This window comes from Arvicola amphibius, chromosome 13 (genome assembly GCF_903992535.2).
Source record: "Arvicola amphibius chromosome 13, mArvAmp1.2, whole genome shotgun sequence".
Taxonomy (NCBI): domain Eukaryota; kingdom Metazoa; phylum Chordata; class Mammalia; order Rodentia; family Cricetidae; genus Arvicola; species Arvicola amphibius.
Window position 1 is genome coordinate 49,215,276 of NC_052059.1, and position 25,669 is coordinate 49,240,944.

Consider the following 25,669-nt stretch of genomic DNA (forward strand, 5'->3'; position numbering starts at 1 on the left):
TTTTCGAGACAGGGTTTCTCTGTGGCTTTGGAGCCTGTCCTGGAACTAGCTCTGTAGACCAGGCTAGTCCCGAACTCACAGAGATCCGCCTGCCTCTGCCTCCCGAGTGCTGGGATTAAAGGCGTGCGCCACCATTGCCCGGCCAGACTGCTTTCCATGTCTAATTTAATGTTGATTTTTCCTTCTTTCAGTTGAAATATTAAGCATTCACTTAACCTCTTTCGTCCCTATATCTCTAAATTGAGGGGAAACTTTTTCCTTATAAACAGCAACAAGTGAGTGACATATAGTGAGGGTGTTATTTTTTTCTAACCCCACCACCAATAGGGTTTCTTTGTATAGTCCTGGCTATCCTGGAAGTAGCTCTGTAGACCAGCCTGCCCTTCAACTCAAGAGATCTGCCTGTCTCTGGCTCCTGAGTTCTGGGTTTAGGATATGGGCTACCACCGCTAGACAAATCTATTTTCTTAAGAAATATAAAATTGTCCTCAGGCTCCATAGGTTATTGGTACCAGGAATCCCTGGCACATACCAAAATCTGTGCATGCTTAACTCCCTTCTACAAAATAGCATAGTGTTTATAAAGTCATGTGTAAATTCTCCAATATATTTTATGATTTTTTAAAAAATTAGAGGTAAGTCTTGCCATGTAACTGACAGTAGGCCTGAACTTCAGGGCTCAATAAAGCAATTTTCTTACCTCAGCAGTGTGTTCTAGTAAGTTGGACCTACTACACTTTAGGTCATCTCTAGGTTACTGATCATACACAGTGTATGGTCATAGTGCAACATAAAAGTACTGCAAATGGCTTTACTGTTCAGGGAATAATAGTTTCCATCAGCACTTGGTTGAATTCATTGAGTACAAAACTCCCAGATACACACGACTAACTGTATACAGTAATATATGGTGTATACATATATATGCATGTGGGTATGCATATTTACATAGATATATACAACAGTGCCTAAATTCTTTGGATAGCTTATTCTAGCGCCTTATATACTGTTTATGTTTCATAGAGCTCAAAGTACCTGTCGTTTCTCTACTCGGAAATGTTTATAGAGGTTCTCTTTTCATAAAAGTTTGACAACTACATTCTCACAAATGATTTAGGATTTTTTTTTGTAAGCTACACAAAAGTCTTAAATTAGGGGTAGTCAAATGTACTGTTAGCTTTAAAAAAAACCTTCATTATTCTTTGGTTTAATGCCAAGACTTAGAGCTTTTGTCTTTTTCTTGGTGTACACTGGATGATTTTCACCAAGCCAGTTATTTTTGTTTACCCCATTACTCATTCCAGAATGGTTTCTTGCTATTTTGAACCAACCTAGCCTACAAAGTCCTAGTCCTGGGCTGTAAGCTCAAATTCAGGGGTTCCATGTCTTAAAATTTGGTGGAACTTTCCCCTGACACTGGGTCTGTCTGTCATATATACCTATCTCCTAACATCTTGTCAGACTGAGCTTTCCCTAACCTCCTATGTGTATGTGAGGTCACACTTACAGCAGGGCACTTAGAGACCCACTTAAAGCCATTAGGATTATTAGATGATTTGGGATACGTAGGATAAGGAAACCCAGAGGGAACTGGTTCTGTTTCTGGCTTTCTAATTTATCAAAGTCAAATTTTCATAGCCTAAATTTTTCATAAGTACTTTCTCGTTTCCTTCTTTTCTTATCGCACTTGAGTGCCCAATAAACTTCTTTCCCGGGCTGCTGACATTGAGCCAAAGTTCTGCTGCCTCTTCCCGCATCTTACCAGCACAACCAGCAGCCTAAGATCATGGGTTTTTGTTAAAGAGTTAAGACCTTTAGGCCTACGGGGACCACTTAAAGGCAGACAATGAACACATTGATCGGGTTCTAAGTGTTTGTTGAACAAATGGGCAAAATATAAGAGCAGAATACAAGAAGCAGAAGCTGTGTCTACTCTCAATAATGATCATGCGACATCTGTGCCACAGGGATGGGTTGGAGGTAGGCTGGATGCTCTATACTGAGCTTATCCAAAGTGCAGCTCAAACCAGACATTTCTCAATATTAACTGGGAATACTACAATCCCTGAACTTTTGTTTTAGACCCAATAGTCCCTAGAAAAAACAAAGGCAATTACTATGGTCAGCAAAGCATGGAACACATTATTTGAGAGGGTGTCCAGATGATCTTTGTCTCAACTGTACAGTCACTGAAAGAAAACAAAGCAAACTCTTCTTTTTGTTTTGTTTTTTAAGTGGACTTGCTGAGCAGGACAGACTTATGGGCAGATGAACCACACCAATCCTGAGTCTCAGTAGGAAATTATAGAAAGGTACTTTCCCATCAACATCTTTGGAGTTTGGGTACCATGAATTGGTCCCTTGAAGGTTAACTTATTGACTTAAAATGAACAAAGCATCTGGGATCACAAGGCTCAACAGTCTGTGACTCCATCAAAGTACAGCCATTCTGTGAAGACCCACCTTGAGGAGCCCTTCCCATAGATATCTTCTAAAACTGTAACGTATGTGTTCTTAGAGATAATTCAATTCTATGTATTTTATAGAAGAGGCCATCAAGTCTCAAAAAGCGTGGCTGACAATGTTAAAGCAGAGGCAAGCGTGGGCTTAGAAAGTTTCTTTGCTTTTAACAGGAAGGGTGGCATCTCAGATGAATTAGGCCTAGAAGGCAGGTGTGCTCTGGCTGCCATAATTAGTCGCTTTTTTTTTTTTTTATCACTGTTGTAAAACTGAAAGAAAACATAAGGAAGAAAAGATTTATTTTGGCTTATGGTTGGTTCCAGAGGGTTAGAGATTGGAGTTTGTAATGGTGTGTGTGGGGGGGGAGGCACGGCAGCAGAAACAGGAAGCATAGAGACTAAGCAGGAAGTAGGGAGATGCTAGAAACTCTCAAAGCCTGCCCCCAGAGGTGTACAGCAAGACTGCACCCTCTAAAGGTCTGTTCCACAATACTGCAACGCCTAAACATTCCATAACCACCCAAATAGCACCAGCAACTAGGGAACAAATGTTCAAATAAATGAGTTTATGGGGGATATGTCTCATGCAAACTACAACATCAAATGTTTTACTAAAGTGGGTAAGGACTGGTTTCTCTCTGTGTGTCTCTCTCTTCCTTTGAGACAATGGGTTCTCTGTGTAACAGCCTTAGCTGTCCTGAACTCATGCTGCCGACCAGGCTGGCCTCGAACTCACAGAGATCTGCCTGCCTCTGCCTCCCCTGAGTGCTGGGATTAATTAAAGGCGTGAGCCACCACGACCAAGTAGGTAAGAACTATTTTTAAGAAGCTTACCCAGTACTCATTTGATCTACTCGATACCCTGCAAAGTGGTTAACATCCATCTTAATTTTATAAATGAGAAAATAGAGCTTAGAAGAAATGAACTGATTCAGCTACCAAGAAACTGAGCTAAATTCTCCCTCCCTTCTGTGTGACTGCTAAGCCCATACTTTCTAAATTTCGTCCTATTATATAGTTAGGCCTGATAAATTCCTCAACAAATAGTCGAGGAATGTCAGAGAGAAAGAATAACATCTTTTAATATGCATTTGAAGCCGGTGAACCTTCCTCTTATGTTCTTAACTCCTTAATGCTTATGAAATTATGGCAATATCTTATGATTTTTATCATGTTTTTTAAAATGCAGAATTTCACTAGTATCCCAGCTTGCCCTTGATCCTGCCTCTGGTCCCTACCTACCTGGTGCCAGAATTATAGGTGTGCACCATCATACCTAGTAATGCCTTATAAAGATTTATTCTTAATTATGACTATGGAATCTAACCTCATAAAATATTCATATTAAAAATTCCAGACACCAGAGTAGCTTCTTAGGTGGAACATTTTGCTTTAAAACTGCTCATTAAAAATCTAAACTTTAAGGTTTATATAAGAAAATTCCATTGTGTGGGTTTTCTCTTCAAAACTCCATTTCTTTTTTTCAGGAAGAGTATACTATAGTGTCAAAATTAGGAAGAAGGATAGCTAACATCTTCTGCATAAATCTCAGGGACATGTCAACTGAGGCAAGAAGTCACACAACTGTCAAAAGCAAGACTAATAGGATTTTTGAATATACATCCTAATAATAAATCAAATGTGAATTCAAACCAACTCCAAATGATTTAAGAGAATTTGTCAGATTTTTTTTTGACCAATGAGCTTGAGAATTTTTAATTTATTGTTTTCTTTACTTGATGGCCTTATGACTAACTCCAGCTACTTACATGCATTAATTCTAGGCACTTGACCAAGATCTATTTTGAGAATCCCTGTGTAGTTTGAAGTAAAATTAGGGGGCTCAAGTTTCAAATCCGACACCCAGTGATTTGCTTGAATCACATAGGATTTTATTTTCATGTGTAAGCCAACACTTAAAAAAGATTTAAAAAAAAAACCACTTATAAAGCAGCCAGATTTGAACTTCTTTTTAAAAAAAAAAAAGGAAAAAGAAAAAAGAAAGGAAAGAAAAAAGGTAGATTTGGCAGCTCACATTCCTAAACAGCCAAGACACACTCAGTGTGCCCCCAGATGCTTCAGTCAGGAGTGTGACAACCAGTCCAGGCCCTATATCACGCCCCTATTTTAGAAAAGTCATGGATTGCATCCCCAGGGGGAAACATTCAATAAACTAGGCCATAGAAACCCAGTTCTCAGTGCAGCATGCCTTGGTCCCTCAGAACACTAGATATCAGAGGAACCTAAAGGTAGCAGGCATCCTTCAGCACCCAACCCTTCAGCCGACCAACGAAGCACTTCTAGTACCTAGCCCAAGGTGAAACTCTAGAGCTCTGCTGTCTGATACCAATTAAAGAATAAAGAGCCTTTTAAAACGTTCTGCTTCCTTTTTTAAAAAGAATTTTTTTTTCCTGGGCTATAACAGTACCCCCACCCCGACAGACACAGACACAGATGTGTTTCCTTGAGTGGGAAGGGAGAGCCACAGATTGATATAGAATGTCCTCTATTATTTTCTACCTTATTTTTGGGACAAAAATCTCACAGAACCTGGAGCTTGCTATTTACGTTAGACTTGCAGGCTAGCTGGCCGCTGGGGTCTGCCTGTCTCTGTCTACCCCTCCCCCAGCACCAGGTCACAGATGTACCCTGCCTGGCCTTAAGGAACATGCTGAGGTGGGAACTCATGCTTGCAGGGAAGGTGCTTTCCTTCCTTAATGAGTCATCACCAGCCTCAAAGAGTGCTCCAATTTTCATGCCAGTTCTAATATTTATGCTGAGTTCATCCATGACAGAAAAAGGACAAAGCTGGAGATTTTGCTTTCTCACTTCAGCATATTCTTTCCAATAATGAAACTATCCCCTTTGCCATCAATATCGAAGGCCAAAGCCAAAATGCAAGACCCGCTCAGGGCCAGAATGCACAGGGATCTTCTCCAGCAGTGTGCAGTGTCTCTACTCCTCCTCCAAGGTGTCTTTTCCTTTTCTACTTTTTGTCCACCAGTTGGTGGTTCTGTTTCAACTAACACTTTTTGCTGAGCATCTCCTGAATAACCTCCAGGGCCCTGTCCTTACCCTCCCTTCTTTCCAGCTCCACTCACTCTTCCTAATACATATTGACACTACTCTGGGAGCAAGTTATCTTGTTATGTTTTACAATAAATGGGTGGCAAGGTGGAAAAAGGGACTTTGCTCAAGGTCACAGAGAAGGCAAATGAAGACTCGGAAGATTTGGTCCAGGGTTTGGGAAGTCAGGGACATCGACCTTTGAATACTACTTCTGATGTGTCAAAACGATTTGCAGCTGAGTACATAGGACATAAACTTGACGAGAGGAAATAAGCAAGGGAGCAAGGCATATCGGTCTATTCCAGGGAAAGATAGCACAACCTTATGATTCTTAAGGAGGGAGGTTATTGAGACCTGGGGTCCAGTGTGCTCAAGGCAGACTGTGGCACAGTTAAGGGCCGAGAAGAAAGGGAGCTGAGACTTTAAATGAAACACAAGGAGGGGATGGGACCATGTATCACTGTGTGGGAGTGGCCAGATCAAGGAGGCCATTTAAACAGAGATAAGACAGTTTGGCTATGGGTACATCCAGGCGATGTGAAGACACTCCCACACCATCCTACCAACCAAGGAGACATCCAGAAGATCCAAGCAAGACAGGAGAAAGGGTGCAGCACACTTGCTTCCCTTTCCACCTCACAAGGGGGCCTGCAGGACACGCCCTCAAAGAGTGACTCAGCGGAGGAGTGGGAGTATGAACTCAGTAGCCCGAATAATCGGGACCTATTGCTTCACTAGCGGGACGACCTTGGGGAGGTTAAGAACGTCTTTGGCACCTCTCTCCTGTAAACTGTAACAAGGCCGCTGCTTACCTCACCAAATTAATAGCTCTCCTTGGTAACACATTTAGAACACTGTCTGGCAGAAAAAGCAACCCACAGGTTAAATAAGCACTGCACACACAAGGAACACATAGAGGAGACTTGTACCTAAACTCTAGAACACAAAAATAGGGTAAACCCCGCTACACATACACACTCTCACAGAAAGACTGGCAAAATCAAAGACATTCGGAAGTCAAGGTGACTGCCATTATCACTGATCTGGGGGTGAAGGTCAGGGCAACTGGAAAAGGGGGCAGGATCAGGAATGCTCAGGAAGCACAGACTAATTTGAACTCCAGGCTTTCCATGCTAAGAGCAGAAGGTGAGGGCGGGGTGTGATGGCAGCAGCAGGGGTCGAACAGAGTCTAAGCCAAAGCTGGCTGGTGTCCTCTGCACTGCTGGTGGAGGTCAAAGTGGACAAGGAGTCAAGCCACCCCTTGCTGCCTCCCTGGTCCTTCCCCTTTCCATTACCTCTGACAATCTAGTCTCTTGGTCCTGGCTAAACTCTTGGGATGGTCACACCCAGGGCACATCTGCATTTTACCACCTGCTTTCCTTTGTCTTTTCTTGTACCTGGTTTCTAGCAGGTACCTTTGACAGACTTAGAATTTGTTTATACAGCCCAGGCTGGCATGGTTTGCAGTCTTCCTGTCTCTCACTCCAGAGTGCTGGGATTACAGGCATGTCACCACCACCCGCAAACCTGTGTTTTGGGAAATAACCTTTGTCCCTAGGCTTCCATGCACTTCCTGTTTATTATCTTGCAGCTCTCTTTAGATCCCAGCTCAGAAGCTTCTCTGAAGCGGTAGTCTTCTTCATGCTCACTACTACCATCCTAACTTAGACTTCTGTTGTCTGTTCTGGAATGATCCCCTGCTGGTCTCCCGGTGTCCATCTCTGCATGCTGCCTCACTCCCATGCTGCTTCCAGAGTTCCTTTCTTCCAAAACAAATATGGTCATGTTATTCTCCTTACAAGCCTTTACTCCTGACCTGCACATACTCAATGGGGAAGCCAACCTCAACCTCACAGATAAGAGACTGCATAACCTCACTAAACCTGCCCCCCCGCCTTCACCTCTCTACCCACACTCATCAACACTGAATTTCTCACCATCCCATGACATGAAAGCTGGGCTCCTCTTCACAACTGGAGTGTGGTGTATATGTGTGTGCACGCATGCATGCAAGTGTGTGCACGTGGGTGTGGTGTACATGCATGTGTTCACATGTGTGTAGACATTCTGGTGTGCATATGTGTGGAGATCCAAAGCTGACCCAAAGTGTCTTCCTCAATGGCTGTCCCTTTATTTACTGATGCTGGGCCTCTGGGCTGAACCCAGAGCTTTTCAGTTCCATCCAGTCTAGCCAGCTTGATCCAGGCAGCCTGTCTCTGCCTCCCAAGTGCTGGGATGACCTGCTCACTCTTAGGTGTGTTTTGGGGATCTCAACTATGATCCTCATGAATGTGGGGACTTTATCCACTGAGCTACCGCCCCAGCCCCCAGACTTTATATAAGAAAATCTTTTCCTCCAGTTGTTTGACATCTTCTAAGAAATGTCCAACTCCTTAAGTAGCAAACATTATTTTCTTACTAATATATATATATATTTGTATATTTACTGTGTGTATGATGTTTGTGCATGGGCGTATATGTGACTAGACACGTGTAGAAGTCAGAGGCCAACCTGTGAAGTTTGGTTCTCTCCTTCTACCACGCAGGTCTTCGGGATCAAATTCAGGTCTTCAGGCCTGGTAGCAGCCCCTTCGCCCATGGAGCCATCTTGCCATCTGTAGCTTTTTACTGTCTGAGTGTCAACAGCACCGTGGCGAATCTCTCTTAAGACAGCCCTGGCAAAACCTAAGTGACCTGGATCATGAGACCCAGAATCTCCATGGTAGAGCCATGTGCAGCCAAAGCTCCCACATCCAGTGTGGGGCCTGACTCTGTGAGTTAAATGAAGCCCTTTCACCTTTCATCCTAACAAGGTTTGTGTTGAAGCATAAAATGAGACCTAGGGAGCCACATGAAGCTCTGTAGCCAACAAGAAGAGGGTATTCTCACCGCTGTATATCCTTATTCTTCCACAAGGAGGCAGACTGGGCCTTTGGCACTCTTTCGATGAAATTCACCAGCTCTTCCATGAGAAGCCTGCGTTGAAACAAAGCATGAAGAATATTGGAGAACAATTTGCTGCTAACACTGTAGCCCGGAGAGGTGGATTTGCCCACCTCCCACTAACCTGTCTCACGAGACAGACATTTTAAACTGATGCAAGAGGCTGACGACTGCTTTGGAATCAGAAGTGCTTCCCTTCGAGGGAGAGTTAGCTTGAAATCTGCCCAAAGATCAGCAGTGTGGGACAGACCTCTGCCATCCCGACGTGGCATACCTGAATATAGGCAAGGGAGTCCAAGGAGTACCGCACTCAGTGGGCCCTGGGCTGTACAGATACCGAAAGCTAGAGATAATCAAAAAGCTAGAAATAAAGCTGAGCATGGCAGCTCACGTCTGTCATTTCAGCACTTGTGATGCTGAGGCAGAACTGCCATGAGTTTTAGGCAACAGAATGAGACTTATTCCCCACCCCCAACAATATACTTACTTTCCCACCCACCTGGAAATACATTTTCAATATCTGAATCTAGTTCATGCTCTAATACAGCCAACCACACTGATTAATATCCTCTCTGTACCAATGCGTAGACAATGGCAATAAAACAAATTTATTGGCAATAGAAATCCAAACAAGGGGTGTGACGTTCCTCTGTTTCCCTAACTACTTCTGTCTCCAGGGGGAGTGCTGGCCCCAGCACCTGAAGCTCTGAGGCCCAGGCTCATCAGTGCTCTGGGATGCCCCACAGAACCCATCCTCAAGCACCACCTTTCTCAGCCTACAGCCTAATACTCGCAGCTCTTTCTCTCTCTACACTGCTGCCTTGTTTTCCTATAATGGCCCCGTCTGGTCTCCAGAATCCCTCACTGCTTTTGTATACACCGTAGGTGATATTTTCACATTGAAGACTCTGTTTCATTTCTCGTCACTAGTTCACCCTGTTGGATAGCAGGGAGACAACCTAACATTTATAGCACTCCTCCAACCTGAATATTGGATTCTAAAAGTTTTAACTTACTTGGTTGTTTCAAAGCAATACATTATGGGTTTTTATTACCCCAGTAATAATTTTCCTTACATTTTTTCCCCTTTTCTCTCAGTAACTGATTCTATGATAACCTGCAGCAGCCACCTATACTGTGAAGCCTTAGTTGTAGTAGAGAAGCATGACCTTTTTGGTTGACTGAAGATTATAATAAAAGATTATAATTTAGTTTTTTTGTTTGCTGTTTTTTGAGACAGGTTTCTCTGTAGCCTTGGCTGTCCTGAAACTCACTCTGAAGACCAGGATGGCCTCGGATTTAGCGATCTACCTGCCTCTGCTTGTGCTGGGATTAAAGGTGTGTGCCCACATCAGGGCCTGACTATAATTTTTGTTTTTTAAGATTTATTTATTTTCGTAGCTGGAGAGGTGGCCCAGGGGTTTAGGACACTTGTTGGTTCTGTATAGGACTTTAGGTTCGTTTCCCAGCACCCACATGGTGGTTCACAACTATCTGAAACTTCGGTTCTACGGGATCTGATACCTTCTACCGACCTCTACAGGAACCAAGCACAGGAGTGCTGCAGAGATATACACACAGGCAAAAAACTGAACAGATAAAATAAATCATCTAAAAAGTTTATTTATTTTCTTAATGTGTACACGTATCTATGAGTGTGCATGCCTGCATATGCATGCCTGCTCGCAGGTGCCCGTGGAGCCAGGACAAGATCCCCCGGAACAGAAGTCATAGGTGGTTGTCAACTGTCTGATGTGGGTGCTGAACTGAGCCTTGGTCTTCTCCAGGAGCAGAAAGCCTTCTAACTGCTGAGTTATCACTCCAGGCCCAAGACTGCATAGTCTTAAATCCTCAGAGCGCTGTATTTCACCCTGTCACCAGGGAAGGACAACTTAACTGCTTAATTACTCTTCTTCCCTTGTTTTCTACAGCTGTCTCTATTAATAGCCCGCAGTAAATCAAGAAAAGGGGATATTTCAAAGCAAAGCAGTAAAGTTTTTTTCTTCGTTTAAATATGCTCTGAAGCTCTTTGCTCTGGATCTCTGTGGCATCTTCCTAGGCCTCTGTCTGTCTAGCATCATCTACGGAGGGGTTGCCTAGGAACACTGCTCTCAGTTATGCTAAAAGAAAGACTGGGACTGCCGGGGCACCAGTCTCCAGGGATCTCCAGGGAGCATTCTTGTGTCTAGAGAGCAGCCTACTCTTCCCTGATCCTGGGAAAGAAATCAAAACCCTCCTGATAACCCACTCAACAGCGGCCACTGAAGGAGCTTGGCAGCCAAACCGTTCTCACCTGCCGATCTGCATGGTGGGTTCTGTGGCATACACTGTGCCCGTGAATCCCGTGTGCTCGGTGATGTAGGGCAGCGCCATCATGCAGTGATAGTTAGAGATGAGAATCACATCGACTGTAGACAGGTCTATTAGCTCGGTCTGAAGAGAGAGAGAGGGAGGGGTGATGTGTGTCTGTGCCGGCACACAGACCAGCAGGACGCGACTGACAAATGATGCTGTCAGAGAGCAGAGTAGGCGTTTCGGTTCTTCAGAATAATGAGGCCTTTCCCGCAACACCGCCCTTCTCTCACCGCGGATGTGTCCTCATACGGACAGCAGATAGCGGGGTAGGATGGCTAGCTGCGAGAATGTGGCTGGCTCACCAGGATCACTCTGATCTTACAAGTTTAGCAAATAGTCAAAGAGAAAGACAACAATATTTTTTCATTATTGTTTTTTAACTTTTCGACTTTTCAATGTTTGACCACCGTATTCATAGAGGAGAAAACAAGAGAATGGTGGTCACTTCTTAGAACTCCAATGGGGCTTCTTTTTTTCTTTCCTAGACAGGGTTTCTCTGTGTAGCTTTGGAATCTGTCCGAGAACTCTCTTTGTAGACCAGGCTGGCCTTGAACTCACAGAGATCTGCCTGCCTTTGCCTCCAGAGTGCTGGATTAAAGGTGTGCACCACCACCACCCGGCTTCCAAGGGGGCTTTTTATGTATCCCTCCTGTGACAGCACCCTGCGTGGTAGCACCGTGTGCTTTTCCAAAAACTCCTCTGCCTTCCCACCTAACAAGCCTCTGCACGCTAGTGGAGGGCAGGACAGACTCAAGCAGGGACTGTGGGAAAAGTGAGTCCCCGCAGCTCACCGCTGGCAACTCTTTGTTAGAGAGGAGTTAACCCCCAACCATGTGATAGACCCGAGATGAGCAAAGCTGGGCCACGGCAGTGTGTGAGGTAGGATTACGGGTTGTGGGGCTGTTGCTCAGAGAAGTAACAAAGATACTGATGACACCCGCAAACGCTAAGCAGCAGCGAGCCATCTGGGAGAGTGACAACAAAGCTGCCAGCGTCACCATGTGTGTAAGGGACAGGCGTGTCTCACTGCCAGGACAATGGCATCTATGGCGCTGTGCAGCGGTTTCTCTAAGACAAATATTCCATCTCAGATGAGACGCAGAGTGTTGCCGGGGGAGGTCAGGCCTTCCATCCAGCAGAGGAGTTCATTAAAATCCAAGAAGTAAACAACCCAAAGGTTCCAGGAAGGCCCTAAAACTGACCTGATTCCCCAAGCTGCTTCTTCCTCTAGTATATATAAGCAGGAAGTGCTGCCGAGAACACACTCAGAGTAGCAGAGCTGCCTGAAAGAGGCTTAAACAAACTGAGCTCTCTAGAAGAGGCACTCCTGAACTTGTTCTGCTACTTGCAAGTTGTGCAGCACGCTCCAGGTCTCTATCTTTTGTGAGCCATCATCCATGCTGGGGCGGGATTTTAGCAAAGTAACTGTCTTTGAGCCATTTCTTTCCTGTAAGTAGCCCCAGGCGTACTCTTTAAAGTAATAGCGGTAAAATTCATGGTTTTGCCGAGCTGAGCTTTGATGGCTTCTTTCCTTGGTTTATTATTGGCTCTCTATCTGAGGTGAACAGAGGTTTGTCCCCACCTCCTCAGGAGCAATGTCACACTATCTGTACAGCATGTGGAAACAACACACCCATGCAGCATCCCACATCTATCAGCTTTAACACCACACTCTGCCCTGCACTTGCAAGACAACATCCTTAAGGTGGAGGTGGTTCTACTCCCTGCTACTTCTAGAGCCACTTTCAAAAGAGGAAATTAAAACAGAGCAGCAGAGGGACAAATACAGAAGAAAACCATAGGAGTGATTGTTAAAGCAACAGTGAAACTCAAAAGCAGACCCCTTTCCTCACATGGAAGGACACAAAGGGGAACCTGACTGTTCTCTTTAAAACAGACCAATCAGGCTGGAGAGATGGCTCAGAGGTTAAGAGCAATGGCTGCTCTTCCAGAGGTCCTGAGTTCAATTCTCAGCAACCACATGGTGGCTCACAACCATCTGTAATTCGATCTGGTTCCCTCTTCTGGCATGTAGACAGAACACTTTATACAAAATAAACAAATTAATTAAAAATAAATAAATAAAATAGAACAGTCAGCCCACAGAGTCCAGAATCATGGAAAAATTTGCTGAGGAAAAGTCAGAAGGAAAAAAAAAAACTCATTCTTAATTTATGTATCTAAGATACATGATTACATAAACACTCCCCCCGATAATTTAATATTAAATTTATGCACATTTATGCACTGACACTTACATATTTACTTATATACTTCTAGCGGGATAAAAGATAATTTACCTTTAAAAGTGTTGTGTGCAAGCATTTGGTTGTATACACTGCAGACTGGGTCATAGTCATGCAGTGGCTACTGACTGTGCCGCACTGCATCACCCACGACACAGTGTAGGTCTGAGGGAAACAGATAGTTAAGGGAGTTCCATGGGTCTGTGATTGGTCTAGAGTTGGTGCCTCTCCTGCTTCTACCACATTCATATTTTTTCCAAGTCCTAACAGCAATATGGCTCTACCTTAAAACATTGATGATTACCTTTTAAGTCACATAATCTTGCTTGAAAACTGATCTATGGCTTTTGAACTCTACTTATACGAATAGCACAACCAAAGGTGCACTGTGAAAAGTAAGTGTCCTACTGAGAAGTTCCGCACTCTGGTGCACTAATCCACACGCTCCACATTCTTGACCAGCAAGTCAAGGTTGCGACAGTCAGTGCCGTCTGTGTTCTGCCAAAATAAATAAAGGCAGCACCTGGGATACGGAACAGATGGGGAACCGCCCCACCGGTTCTTAAGGGACAAATGCAGTAACTCATGAGGGAGGGCTCAGGGTCACGACCCTTAACTATGTATGCCTTGACTTCAGTGCTGATTACAGGATGCTTTGCTTCCAACAAGAATCGCTTTTGTCTTACCTCCGGTAAGCAGAATTCAGGCACGGAATCCACAAATACATGACCGGAGCATTCTTTTAGCTCCTAAAAGAGATGGGGAGGAAAAATACTAAGAGACACTTAATAGACACAGTACCAAAAAAATTCAACCTCCACACCTAACTTGGAGGGTGGGAGGTTATTTTTAGACAAACTATTCCCTCTTTAGGCTCAGGCTGGCTAGGCGCCCGACTGAGGGTGGAAGTGCAGCTTGGTGGCAGACTGAGGGTTTGAATGCACATTCCCGGATGTCTCTAAGAAGTTACGGAGAATGCATGCTCTGCTATCATTTGTAATCCAGTGATTTCCAAGAACTAGTTACCAAAGCTCCCTGGGCCCTGTCTAATATCTAAGAGAGCAGAAACTGGAGAGGGAGTCATGGACCTTGTATTTATGACAAGGACCTCTGGGGATTCTGCTATGTCAGGTTAGCAGTCCAGTCCCAGAGAGATTACTGAGGAGCCTTTCTTCCACCTATCAAGAGCTGAAGGGAAGGGGCCTAGTAAGGAGGGAGGAGTGAGAGTGGGGGGCAGGGATCAAAGCTGCCACCACCGCAATGCACGTCTGCGTCACAGAGCGTGGACTTACTAAGGAGCACAAACCAAACATATTTATTCAAAAGAAGAAGGCTTATGTCTTAAAAATGGGACCCTATAACTTCCCACCTCAAAGGCTACTGCCCATAATTATAAGTACACCGAGTCTGGGGTCTCCCAAAGGCTGGCTGTGAGAAAAGATTCTGAGAGCAGTAGCTTGGACAGGGTGCCGGTTTTCTGGTTGCGGTTCCCTGCAGGGGAGGGTGGCAAACAGAAGGCATGGTGTCTGGAGAGGGACATGCATGGCGCCACATTCCACTAGAGCAGCTCTGTTCACTCCCATGTGGCCACTCAGAAGCCAATCAAACTGCCCTGAGTCTACTGAGAAATGAGAGTAGGTTCTAGAACCTCAACCTGCCAGTTCCCATGTCGGAGTAGCAGCAGGAAAAACTCCCAGATGAGGTCACACAGATAAGAGTGACTGGAAAGGCTGGAGACTCAGGCGGGCCAATGACAGGTTGCCTGCCATGCCCCCTGGAAAGCCACTGGCACTTTTAAACAAGGGGTGGAGTTTCTGGATCACCAAGCACCCGCCTATGATTTTACAATCAAACCAGTTAGGACTTGACAGTGACCTTCGCTCTCTTCGGAAGGTGAAATAGATAACTTTAGTTCTACCATGCTTTCGCAAGTCACCCAACAGATATTTCTACATATCCACACAGATGTATCTAAATTTACCTCAATCTGATTTACTCGGAGTTGAGACAGGGTGTCAACTACATTACTATCCTTAGGAATTTTAAAGTCTTTATTGGGGTCTTAAACACTTCTTCGCCATGAACGCGTTCTTGTGAGTACTGTTTAACTACCGAGAGGATGAGCCAAAAAAAAAAAAAAAAAAAAAAAAAAAAAAAAAGAGAGATGAACAATCCTTAATTACAATAGAACAGCTAGCTAAAAACAAATGAGCAATTAATTATGTTTAATGGGGGAATTCCCAGCTCCTCCAAGATGAGGCTAAAACGGAGGTGTTAGAGAGGCAGGAAAGAAGGAAGCAAAGAGGTCTTTTTGTTTGTTTTGTTTTTTTTTGTTTGTTTGCTTGCTTTGTTTTGATTTTTTAAAATCTTTTGTGTGTGGGGTGCTACAAGGGTGAGGGGAGGTTATGGGGGGACCAGGAGGTGAGTGGAATTAGGGTGCATGATGTAAAACTCCCAAAGAAGCAATAAAAAGTAAAATTTGGAAAATGAGCCACACCAAGGGTGGTTTCAGTTTCAACTGCATGACCTTAAGAGGGCACTGTGCTCTGCCTCTTCAGAGTGCAGCGCACTGGCGCACGCCCTGCGATAAGGCCCGCAGGAGACTCATTGTCATTCCGAACACTCCCAGTGTTGCTCCCTCGCGCTCACCACACCCTTGTAATGAAACACTCCCACGTACACGTGCAAGTCATTTCACTGGCAATGCTTTGGAGCCTTTCCCGGGTCAGCAGGAGACCCAGGCTGAAATCAGGAACATAGGCTCCTGAATGCCACATCATTTCATAGTCAGCTATGAGGGGATCGAGGTTCAAATCAGGCATCTGGGTTGCCCTAGAGTTTGGGGTGCAGCTACAGGAATTAATTCTGAAAAAAGCCCACGCTTCTGCAGCAGTGTCCATTATAAGCGGTAACTGTCTCACTCAGATGAATCATGTGAAAGATCTTTCTCATTCAGCGTTTAAATTTTGAAGCTCAGGCGAGGATGGATGATTTAGAGGACCACGGAGCGGGGTAGAGATGCTCTGCATGTTTTAATCTTCTACTGCTGCCTATGCCACAGTTTTAATTTTTTTAAGCACTGGGATCTCATTTAATAAGCTGACCAAACTCTGATAAGCATCACCTTTGAGACCCTAATTACAACTGCAGACAGTTTTCTTCCTTTGGTGATAAATCTGCAAAGTATTTAAGATTGTCACAGACACAAATGTGACCTGAGGCCAAACACAGAGAGTCTCTAAAGTTACTCAGAGATAGTAATTACCAAGTATGAGAGAACATGAATCTCAGGGTTTGGAGTAGAACACACACGAAAACACAATGAGTCCAGCAGGACAGGACAGCTTTTCAGTGTGTTCAGGCAGGCTGCAGTTTGCATTGTAGTCTTACCTTGTCCAAAAAAGCATTTCCATCTTTTAGAGACCAGCCAGGAAGATTAGACAGCCTGGGACTGCAAAACAAAAACTGAATTATCCTAAATACATTATAGCCTTCGGTGAAATCATGATGATTTAACATTCACTATACAATTAAACACACTTAACAGTTACTGGCAGTGGTTCTTACCCAAAATAGCAGAGAAGATGAGAACTAACCATGTTGTATTAAGCCTAAGAATCCATCTTAGAGATGGCTATGGTGGTCCTCGTCTATCAGCCCAACAACTGTGAGGACGAAGCATGAGGACCTCAACTCTGACTACACAGTGAAATCCTGTGATCCCAGCACTCAGGAAGCTGTGGCCGCACAGGGACTCAGAGGTCAGCCTAGCCTGCGCAGTGAGATGCGATCTCAAAAAGTATCAAGGGCTGGGAAAATAGTTGGGTAAGAGAATGTTGTCTTTCATGTGCACGACCCCGGGTTTACTCCCTAGCACCACCAAAACCAAAACAAACAAAGGGTGGTTATGTGGGAAAAGAGCAGTTTAGCACAGAATTGGGGAAAGTACAAGAATTTATGCAGAAAAGGGAAGAGTGCAGATGAAATACTGAGAGCATTTTAGAGCTTCCACTCACTAACCTCCTTGGCTTTATCTTGTTTGTGTTTAACAGTCATCGTGAGTGGAGGCAGAATGGGTGCCTTTGTAGGCTGAGAAAGCAGACATAGGTTCGGTGCTGGGTTGTGACTTCAGTGCGGACAAGTGGATTACATCACCTTGAACTCTACCTGTGATCTCCTTTAACCCAAGAAATCTTTATGTGATCCTATGTATACAGGTATATAAAATAAGCACACAGGGGCTGGAGACATAGCTCAGAAGTTAAGTGAGTACTGCTTTTTGCAGGACCCAGGTTTGGTTCCCAGCACCCACACCGGGCTTCTCCAAACCACCTGTAACTACATTTTCAGGTTATCTAGTGTCCTCTGCTGGCCTCCGAGGGTACCTGGACATACATAAAAACTCATACACACACACACCACACTAAAAGTAAATAAATAAATCTTAGCGTCAGTCTGCATGAGATAGATATGCTCATTTTGACCTGCAGGAATTAGACATCTTCAACATTTTTCCAAGTTTATAAAAATTTTGATATTTTAATCATCAATGTTAAGAATACATTGCACAAGAATATATGATTTTAAAAAATGACAGAAGTAGGGTCATTTCAGCAGTTGTTGGGCATTCCATTCTAACTGCATGCCAGAATTCACCTAACAATTTATGAAACCCAAGTCAGCAATTCAAACAGCAACGTAAAATTTTAAATTGTGTTTATTTTGTGTGTGTGCCAGGGGTTGTATATGTATCATGGCATTTGTGTGGTCAAAGAATAACTTTCAGAAGTGGGTTCTCTCTTCCCCTGAGGAGGGTCTTGAGATCAAACCCAAGGCTCAGCTTCGATAGCAAGTACCTTTATCCTCTGAGCCATCCTACTGGTTCAGAAATAGCAATTTTTAAAATTAAACGTTCTAACACAATACAAACTAAAGATACATCCAGCTTTACTAACTTTACTAATGTGTTAATCTGTTACTTGCACACAGCAATGGCAGGAAAACTGTCTTTGTTTTTTGTAATTAAACCATTACAAGAATGGAAAATCATGTATGTACAGTAAAGCATTGTAGTTCGCGACATGCAGTCACGTGACACAACACAGGTGAGTGCAGACAGAAGCTCCTGGATTCATCTGACTTTGAATTAACTCTTGGCCACTGTACATTTAGAAACCTACTGTTGCCAAATTTACTGCAGTCTTCACAGTCAATTAAGTAGGGCACCAATCTACAATTTAAGAAGCTGGGCACTTGGCATCCATGCTTAAGTTTCCGATTATGGAAAATGAAGCCAGTTTCCCTAAGAGTTATAAAGTGACTCTCTATCCTGGTGAATGGTTTCTAGAAGCTGAGACTAATTTCATGTACATTAAGAAGGCTGAATAAAAACAAACAAACAGACATGTACGAGCCAGCAAGAGGGCTTTGCAGTAAAAGCACTTGCCGAGCAAACCTGAAACCTGACTTCAAACCCCAGATTTCATGGTAGGAGGGAACCAAGTTCTGAAAGATGTTTCCCGACTTCCACATGTGCTGTGTGAATGTACACACAAACACACACACACCCTACTCACATAATAACAAATTAAAAATCAAGCAACCATTTATATCTAATAAGCTGACTTAGTTTTATATACTAGACACCTGAAAAATGTCAGCAATTTTGGAGAAAAGACTAGAAAATGATGATTGGAGAACATATTATTGCATTTAACTATTTTAGAACCAGTTTTTGACAAAAAGGATATTATTAATTTTTTTGTCAAGAAATCACATATACAAGATCAGTTTTTCTAATAATTGTTTATTTTGGAAAATATGCAAATTAGTCCCATAAGGAAATAACCTAAAGCCTTATAAAGCATTTACCTAGGAAAATAGTGAAAGGCAAGTTGAATATGATAGGCAATTTTAAAAAATAAATTTTATAATTTTCTAGTATGAAATGTTTTACACTTTTAAATCCAGAAAAAATATCAAAACAGACATGGTATATTCACACATCAAAAAATATTTATTAATAGCTCATTACTCTACTCTGATCAAAGCCTAGAAGATAGGAAAGAGCATCAGCATTTGGTCCAGTGTTGTAGAAACCAAGGCTTTCACCCAGTCACTTAGGATCTTTATGTCAAGCACCCAGGCGGGTCCTGGATCCAACTGTGAATGAAACACACCTGTCCTCCCATACCCAGAGAACAAGCTGCTCAGAGGATGAGGTGCCACAGTAGTACCAAGTACCACAGAAGATGCCTAACAAGGACCAGTTTAGCCAGCATCAAAAGACTTCTCTGGGCATTGAGCTAAACTGAGGTCTGAAACACCAGGGGCTAGATGTGGAGAGCATAGGGAACGAGCCGGCATTTCCACTATGCTGGCAGCTATACTGAGCCCCACATGGTCTCCCCGGCCCTCATCTGGCTAGTGTCATCCTTCTAGCACAGATACTGCCACCTTAGATGATCTGAGAGAGGACTTTCTGCTGTGCTGGCCAGGAGAAAGACAGGACCGGAGAGGGTGAAGAGCTGATGGTACAGTACAAGCAGTAAGAGAAATACACACAAGCCCCGACTCGTACTTCTACAGGATGACTCTGGGAGGAGGGAATCTATGTCTTCTTATAAGAGGATGATAGTCCCAACCAGATGAATAACATCAAATATACCCACATTAAAAGACTATATAAAATAACCGACCCGTATGTCTAAAATGTCAAGGTCATTAAAACAGACAGATTGAGAAACTCTTCCAGATTGAAGGAGACTCAAAACCAGACAACTGAATACAGTGTATGATCAACGCAGGATGCTGAATCACAAACTCTCCTTTGTTTTTGTTATAAAATACTTTATAATGAAAGCTGAATTGGTGAAATGGAGAAATAGGTATAGGGATAAGGACTAAAGATGGAAAGTCAGCCACCAGCAATTCCTAGCATTGGGAGGTAGAGACAGGAGGGTTATGAGTTCAAGGACTGCCTGGTCTCAGTAAGGAGTGCTTGACTAACATTTACAAGGCCCCAAGTTTGATCCCCAGCACTACAGAGACACAGACACGCCCACCCCTGCCCCGAGTTTGAACTAAAGCAAAGATACAATAATTTAACAATGACACTTTAAAAATTAAGACTCTGAGAAGGTAAGGCGGGATGGGCTCCAAGGAGGAGAGTGATTTACTCATAAAGCCAAATATTTACTGAGCTTCTATTACCGGCCAATAATTGGTCTAAGTGCTGGGAATGCAGTTAAAAAAAAAAATTCCCGTTCTTATAAAACATCTTCAGTGGAGAAGAAAGGTAGGTACTGTGTATCTAAGATGTAATGCAACAGTCAGAGCTACAAAGACAAAGCAGGGTAAGGGGACAAGAGAGGGGAGAATGGATGTACTTATTTTAGGCAAATGTATCTATAAGTTTCAGGTTTGAATGACAAGAGGCACTTTGTTTTTTTTTTTTTGGTTTGGTTTTTTTTTTTTAAAACCATGTATTTGTGTAATGTACCACGCATTCATGTGTGTGGAGGCCAGAGGTTGCTATCGTCTTCTTTGATCCCTTTCCACTTCACTTACTAGCTTAGAGCTCACTGATTCAGCTAGTCTAGCTGGCCATGCTGCTGCCCCAGGGAGTCCCCCCACTGTCTCCCCAGTACTAAGATGAAAAGCAAGTGGCCACACCTGCCTGGCTTTGATGTGGGTGCTGGAGATATGAATCCCAGTCCTCATAGTTGGACAGCAAGTGCTTTACTCAGTGAGCCATCTCCCTAGTCCCCAGTACACTTTTTATGAAGAACTCCACGGACTGCTGGCCATTCCAGTACTATTACTTCCCTCTGAAGTGAGAATAAGAAAAAAAGTCCGAAGAGGATTTCCCTCCTCACCGGTCCTAGTGACAGAGGAGTAACCTAAAGAGAACTAGCAGGAAGGACAACATGAAACTGGCACTACTGTCTGACCAATTCTGGTTTTGGAGGTCAAAGAAATCCACGAGCCCACAGAGCAGGCATGTCCTCTTTAGAATATCTGTCATAGAACTAGGTGCTTGTTCAAGTGCAGGCAGTCTCCAGCTATGCACTGGCTTTCTCTGCTGAAAGACTCTATGCTCTTTGAGGGTATGAAATCAGTTTTGTGATATCAGTATAACTGGTCCCACATAGGGCATATTTTTAATAAACATCGAAATAATGAATATTTTGTTCTTTGTGGGGGAAAAAGACAACTGTATCCAGCTCTATAAATAAGAAGTAATCTGCCAGCTATGTAAATACCATCTTCCCCTAGCCTTGGATAATACCTATATTCTAAAGTGCTGAGTGTTGTAAGTGAATCCCATCAACTTTGCATAAAATGTAATCTGAAATTATCTGTGACCTTGTCCTCATGGCTCTTTGTTCTATCCTTTATCTCAGAAAAAGATCAATGGTAGATTATAATTTTTCTGGATGGTTCACGGGGTTATCGTCGTGAATAATCACTGTAGTCGGTGCTGTCTTCAGGAAAGACTGAGATCAATTAGATGGTTTACTCAGTTCGCTATTCTTTTAAGCTCTTAAATTCATTTCAGATAGCTTTTCCATCTCGTCTCTGATCCATGGTTATCATCTTTTTTGCTACTGTGAGCATATTTATTCTAAAAGTCACTTTTCTTACCAACTGCCCTGTCTAAGTAGAAACAAATGGAGAAACCAGCTTCTTAAAATCTTAGTGTAGTGTCACCAATGCTGAATGTAGAGTCAAGGCAATCTACAAGGACTGAGATAAACACACACACACACACACACACACACACACACACACACACACACACACACGACCTAAAATGACTAACATGAAAACAATGCACAGAAAAGAAATGTCAGCATTTACTCTGTCAAACCCCTGAAAAGGCAGTTAAATGATCCTAAAACTCAATTCTGGAGCTCATCAGTTAGTCATTTATTACCTCTTACATGAATTAAGAAGACAGATGAAATATACATGACCTCAGTTGCACTGAGCAGTTTCAGAAACATTTTACAGAGGCCCAGAAGAAGTTAGAATAAGAGTCAGTCAATAAATCAATAGAGCACTTTCCACCAACACAACCAAAGGAAATTATTTGAACTGAAGTTTTAAGGGGACAAAGCAAATGCCTGAGACAACACAAGGTACAAGTAATGTTCATACTAATGGATACCATTTTTCAGGAACTAAAACTCATTTTATCTCAGAATGCATCAGCACATACCTTTGAACAAGAGGCAAAGGAAGGAAATTGAGGGTGGAAGTCATGTCCAGTCCGCAGTCCAGCATAATAGTGGTAGATTTGAATTTAAGCACATTGCAAGGTAAAGTTGGATGCCCTGACAGGCAATACTGAAAAAGAAAAAAAAAAAAAACCAAACAGCAAGTTACAGAAACAGCCTAGGAAGTGAAGCAAGTAAAAGCAGTCATCTTCTCTCGTAAGAATGGTTTGTGACTCAGCTAGCTTTCTATGTGACATCATCGTCTCTAGTAAGAACAGTGTGAGCTCAGCCAGCCTTCTATGTGACGTCATCTTCTCCCAGAAGGGCAGTGTGTGAGCTCAGCCAGCCTTCTATGTGACGTCATCTTCTCCTAGAAGGGCAGTGTATGAGCTCAGCTAGTCTTCTATGTGACGTCATCTTCTTCCAGAAGGGCAGCGTGAGCTCAGCCAGCCTTCTATGTGACGTCATCTTCTTCCAGAAGGGCAGTGTGAGCTCAGCCAGCCTTCTATGTGACGTCATCTTCTCCCAGAAGGGCAGTGTATGAGCTCAGCTAGTCTTCTATGTGACGTCATCTTCTCCCAGAAGGACAGTGTGCGCGAGGACAGTGTGTGAGCTCAGCTAGCCTTCTATGTGACGTCATCTTCCAGAAGGACAGTGTGAGCTCAGCCAGCCTTCTATGTGACGTCATCTTCACACAGAAGGGCAGTGTAAGCTCAGCTAGTCTTCTATGTGACGTCATCCTCTCCCAGAAGGACAGTGTGTGAGCTCAGCTAGCCTTCTATGTGACGTCATCTTCTTCCAGAAGGATAGTTTGACGTCATCTTCTCCCAGAAGGACAGAGTGTGAGTTCAGCTATCTTCTACACAATGTCATCATCTCCCAGGACAGTGTGTAACTTCACTAGCCTTTTATGTGACATCATCATCGCCCAGGAGGACAGCATGTGAGTTTTTATCTGATGTCATCTTCTCCTATAAGAACAGTGTGTGGGCTTGGCTAGCCTTCTATGTGACATCTTCCATAAGAACAGTGTGTGAGCTCAGCTAACTTCCTATCTGACGTCATCTTCTCCTGTAAGGACAGTGTGTGAGCTTGGCTAGCCTTCTATGTGAAATCCTTTTTTCTTGTTGAATTCTCGCTACTTGCAAAGTACTAAGTCTCAGATCCTAACAATTTGTGATAGGTCACAGTTGTTCAAAGTAGAGGATTCCAATGATGCAGCCATGTACTTAACCACTTATGGGCTGACAGATCCCGACTGACCTGTCTGCACCTAAGGTGCACAGTGAAGCTGGAGTGAGTCCGTGAAACTCACTGAGTCCTCAAACTATGTTTGAGGGTTGGGTTTCTCCACCTATAAAGAGTGGCTTTTCTGGAAAAAGAAACTGTTGTAGACTATATATCAGACAGGGGATTCATATCAACAGTCTATGTGGAACAGCAAAAATTAAACACCAAATAATTTAACTGATCAATAGGTTAATAAACTGAACAGAGATGGCTAAAAAAAAAAAGAAATACCAATGACCAATATATGCGTCTTCGATATATTCAGTTATCTGGGAAATGCAAGCTGAAACTGCTTCTGGATTCTATCACACACGAGTCATGACTCTCATTAAGAAAGCAAGCAAGAATAGTGGCACCTGCCTGCAATGCCAGCACCTAGAGGCAGAGGCATGAGGAGCAACACAAATTTGAGGCCAGCCAGGCTTCTTACTATGATGACCCTACCTGGAAAGACAAAATAAAAGCCAAAACAAAGATGACAAGTGATGGCAATAGTGTGAGGAAGGAGGAGCCTTTCCACGCTCCCGAGGGGTGTCAGTTGGTACCGGAGGAGTCGGCCATCTCCCTCCTGGGCATGCACCCGAAAGGGCTCAAAGAGAGACTTACACACACGTGTTTATTGCTGCCCTATTCACAACAGCTGAAAAGCTAGAACAAGCCTGAACATCTAGTAACAGATGAACGGTTAAAGAAAAGGTGGTGTAAATGTGCCATGATTGTTCTGCTGTGGAGTAAAAAGAAAGCAAGGAGTTTAAAGGGAAATGGACAGCAGCAATGTCCACTGCTAACCTTCCAGTGAGCACCTGATCCTCAGCCAGCCACTACTTCGCTGCAAATGAGCCCAAAGGAGCAGCTTGTAGCTTATACCTGTTAGGTTAAAGCTGAGTCAAAGTAGGAACTTTAACTTAAACCAGCCACAGACCTGAAGGCTAAACTCATGGCATTATTTCAGTTAGTCACTACTTTCTAGCCCAAAGCTAACGAAAGCTAAAAGGTAAACTCACATAATAAAAACAGCTAGCTATCTCCTGCTTCAAACACCCCATCCTGAATTTTGGGTCACGCAGAACAACTTTTAATTGAAACAACAGACGGTTTCCTTCTCAGTAGGTCTAGGAAGGTGGAGCACATGTTTTATGGCCATGGTCCTCATCATCCTGAGCAGAACACAATTTTATGCCACCCCAATAAATGCTACAATGAGGCCAAGACTTGGAGCAGCCAGTTTGTTCTTGTCCTAGTCAGCCTGCTTGGTCCACAAGGTGTCTTTTTACTTTTCTATCATGGTGACAAAACACCATGACCAAGGTAACTTACAAAAGAATGTGTTTACATTGGAATTTACAGTTTTGGAGGATTAGAGTCCATAACCATCATGGTGGGGGTGGGGGACAGGGCAGCAGGCAGACAGGAGAGGCCCTACAGCATAGCTGAGAGCTCACATCTTAGGACACAACCAATAGGCAACAGAAGCTAGCTGGGAATGGTGTGGGCTTTTGAAACCTCAAAGCCCTTCTCCAGTGACACACCTCCTCCAACAAGGCCACACCTCCTAATCCTTCCGAAACAGTTCCAAAAACTGGGACCAAGTATTCAAACATATGGGCTCATGGGGGCCACCGTCATTCAAACAACACAAGTTACACTTTATTTCCTTACTTTCATTTCAATAAAAGTTTACTTTGACTTCTTTGGGTCTACTTCATTATTTGGAAAGGCACTCTAAGGGAGGCATCATTTATTATGGTCATCAGAGGAGACAAAGGGCTAAATATGAGTGCAAAATATGTTTAGAGTACCTCCGAAAGGTGATAGACCCTCCCTGTTCCCATGTGCTTAATTTGGAGGGACAAGGAAACTACATGTTACAGCTTTGGAAGAGCCAACATATGGTGAGGTCCTCCTGTCTCCCAGGACCTCAGTCCTGTCTCCTAGAATGGACTGCTCACCACAGGTCACCTGCATGGAGAGATAGTGTGCTAGACAAGGGTTTCTCCAACCAATAAAAGAGGTGTACCCTGTATCACCCAGAGATGACCGACACCCCCCCCCATGCTCATACAAGCCTCTAATAGGCTTTCTGATC

At 43.5% G+C, this 25,669-nt stretch overlaps 1 protein-coding gene across 4 annotated transcripts in view; it reads right to left on the bottom strand.

The window, feature by feature from the left end:
• Nucleotides 1-25,669, bottom strand: part of Ints9 (integrator complex subunit 9) — an 85,702-nt gene that overhangs the window by 36,425 nt on the left and 23,608 nt on the right. For 2 of the 4 annotated variants that reach the window (XM_038310257.2, XM_038310255.1), the window contains 5 exons: nucleotides 22,296-22,423; nucleotides 16,463-16,523; nucleotides 13,759-13,821; nucleotides 10,765-10,904; nucleotides 8,418-8,504 (listed from right to left, as the gene is read on the bottom strand). In XM_038310257.2, coding sequence (XP_038166185.1) covers nucleotides 8,418-8,504; nucleotides 10,765-10,904; nucleotides 13,759-13,821; nucleotides 16,463-16,523; nucleotides 22,296-22,423 — 479 coding nt within the window. Of the gene's footprint in view, nucleotides 1-8,417; nucleotides 8,505-10,764; nucleotides 10,905-13,758; nucleotides 13,822-15,197; nucleotides 15,214-16,462; nucleotides 16,524-22,295; nucleotides 22,424-25,669 lie in introns of all 4 variants that reach the window. The other 2 variants (XM_038310256.1, XM_038310258.1) reach the window with 2 other exon arrangements.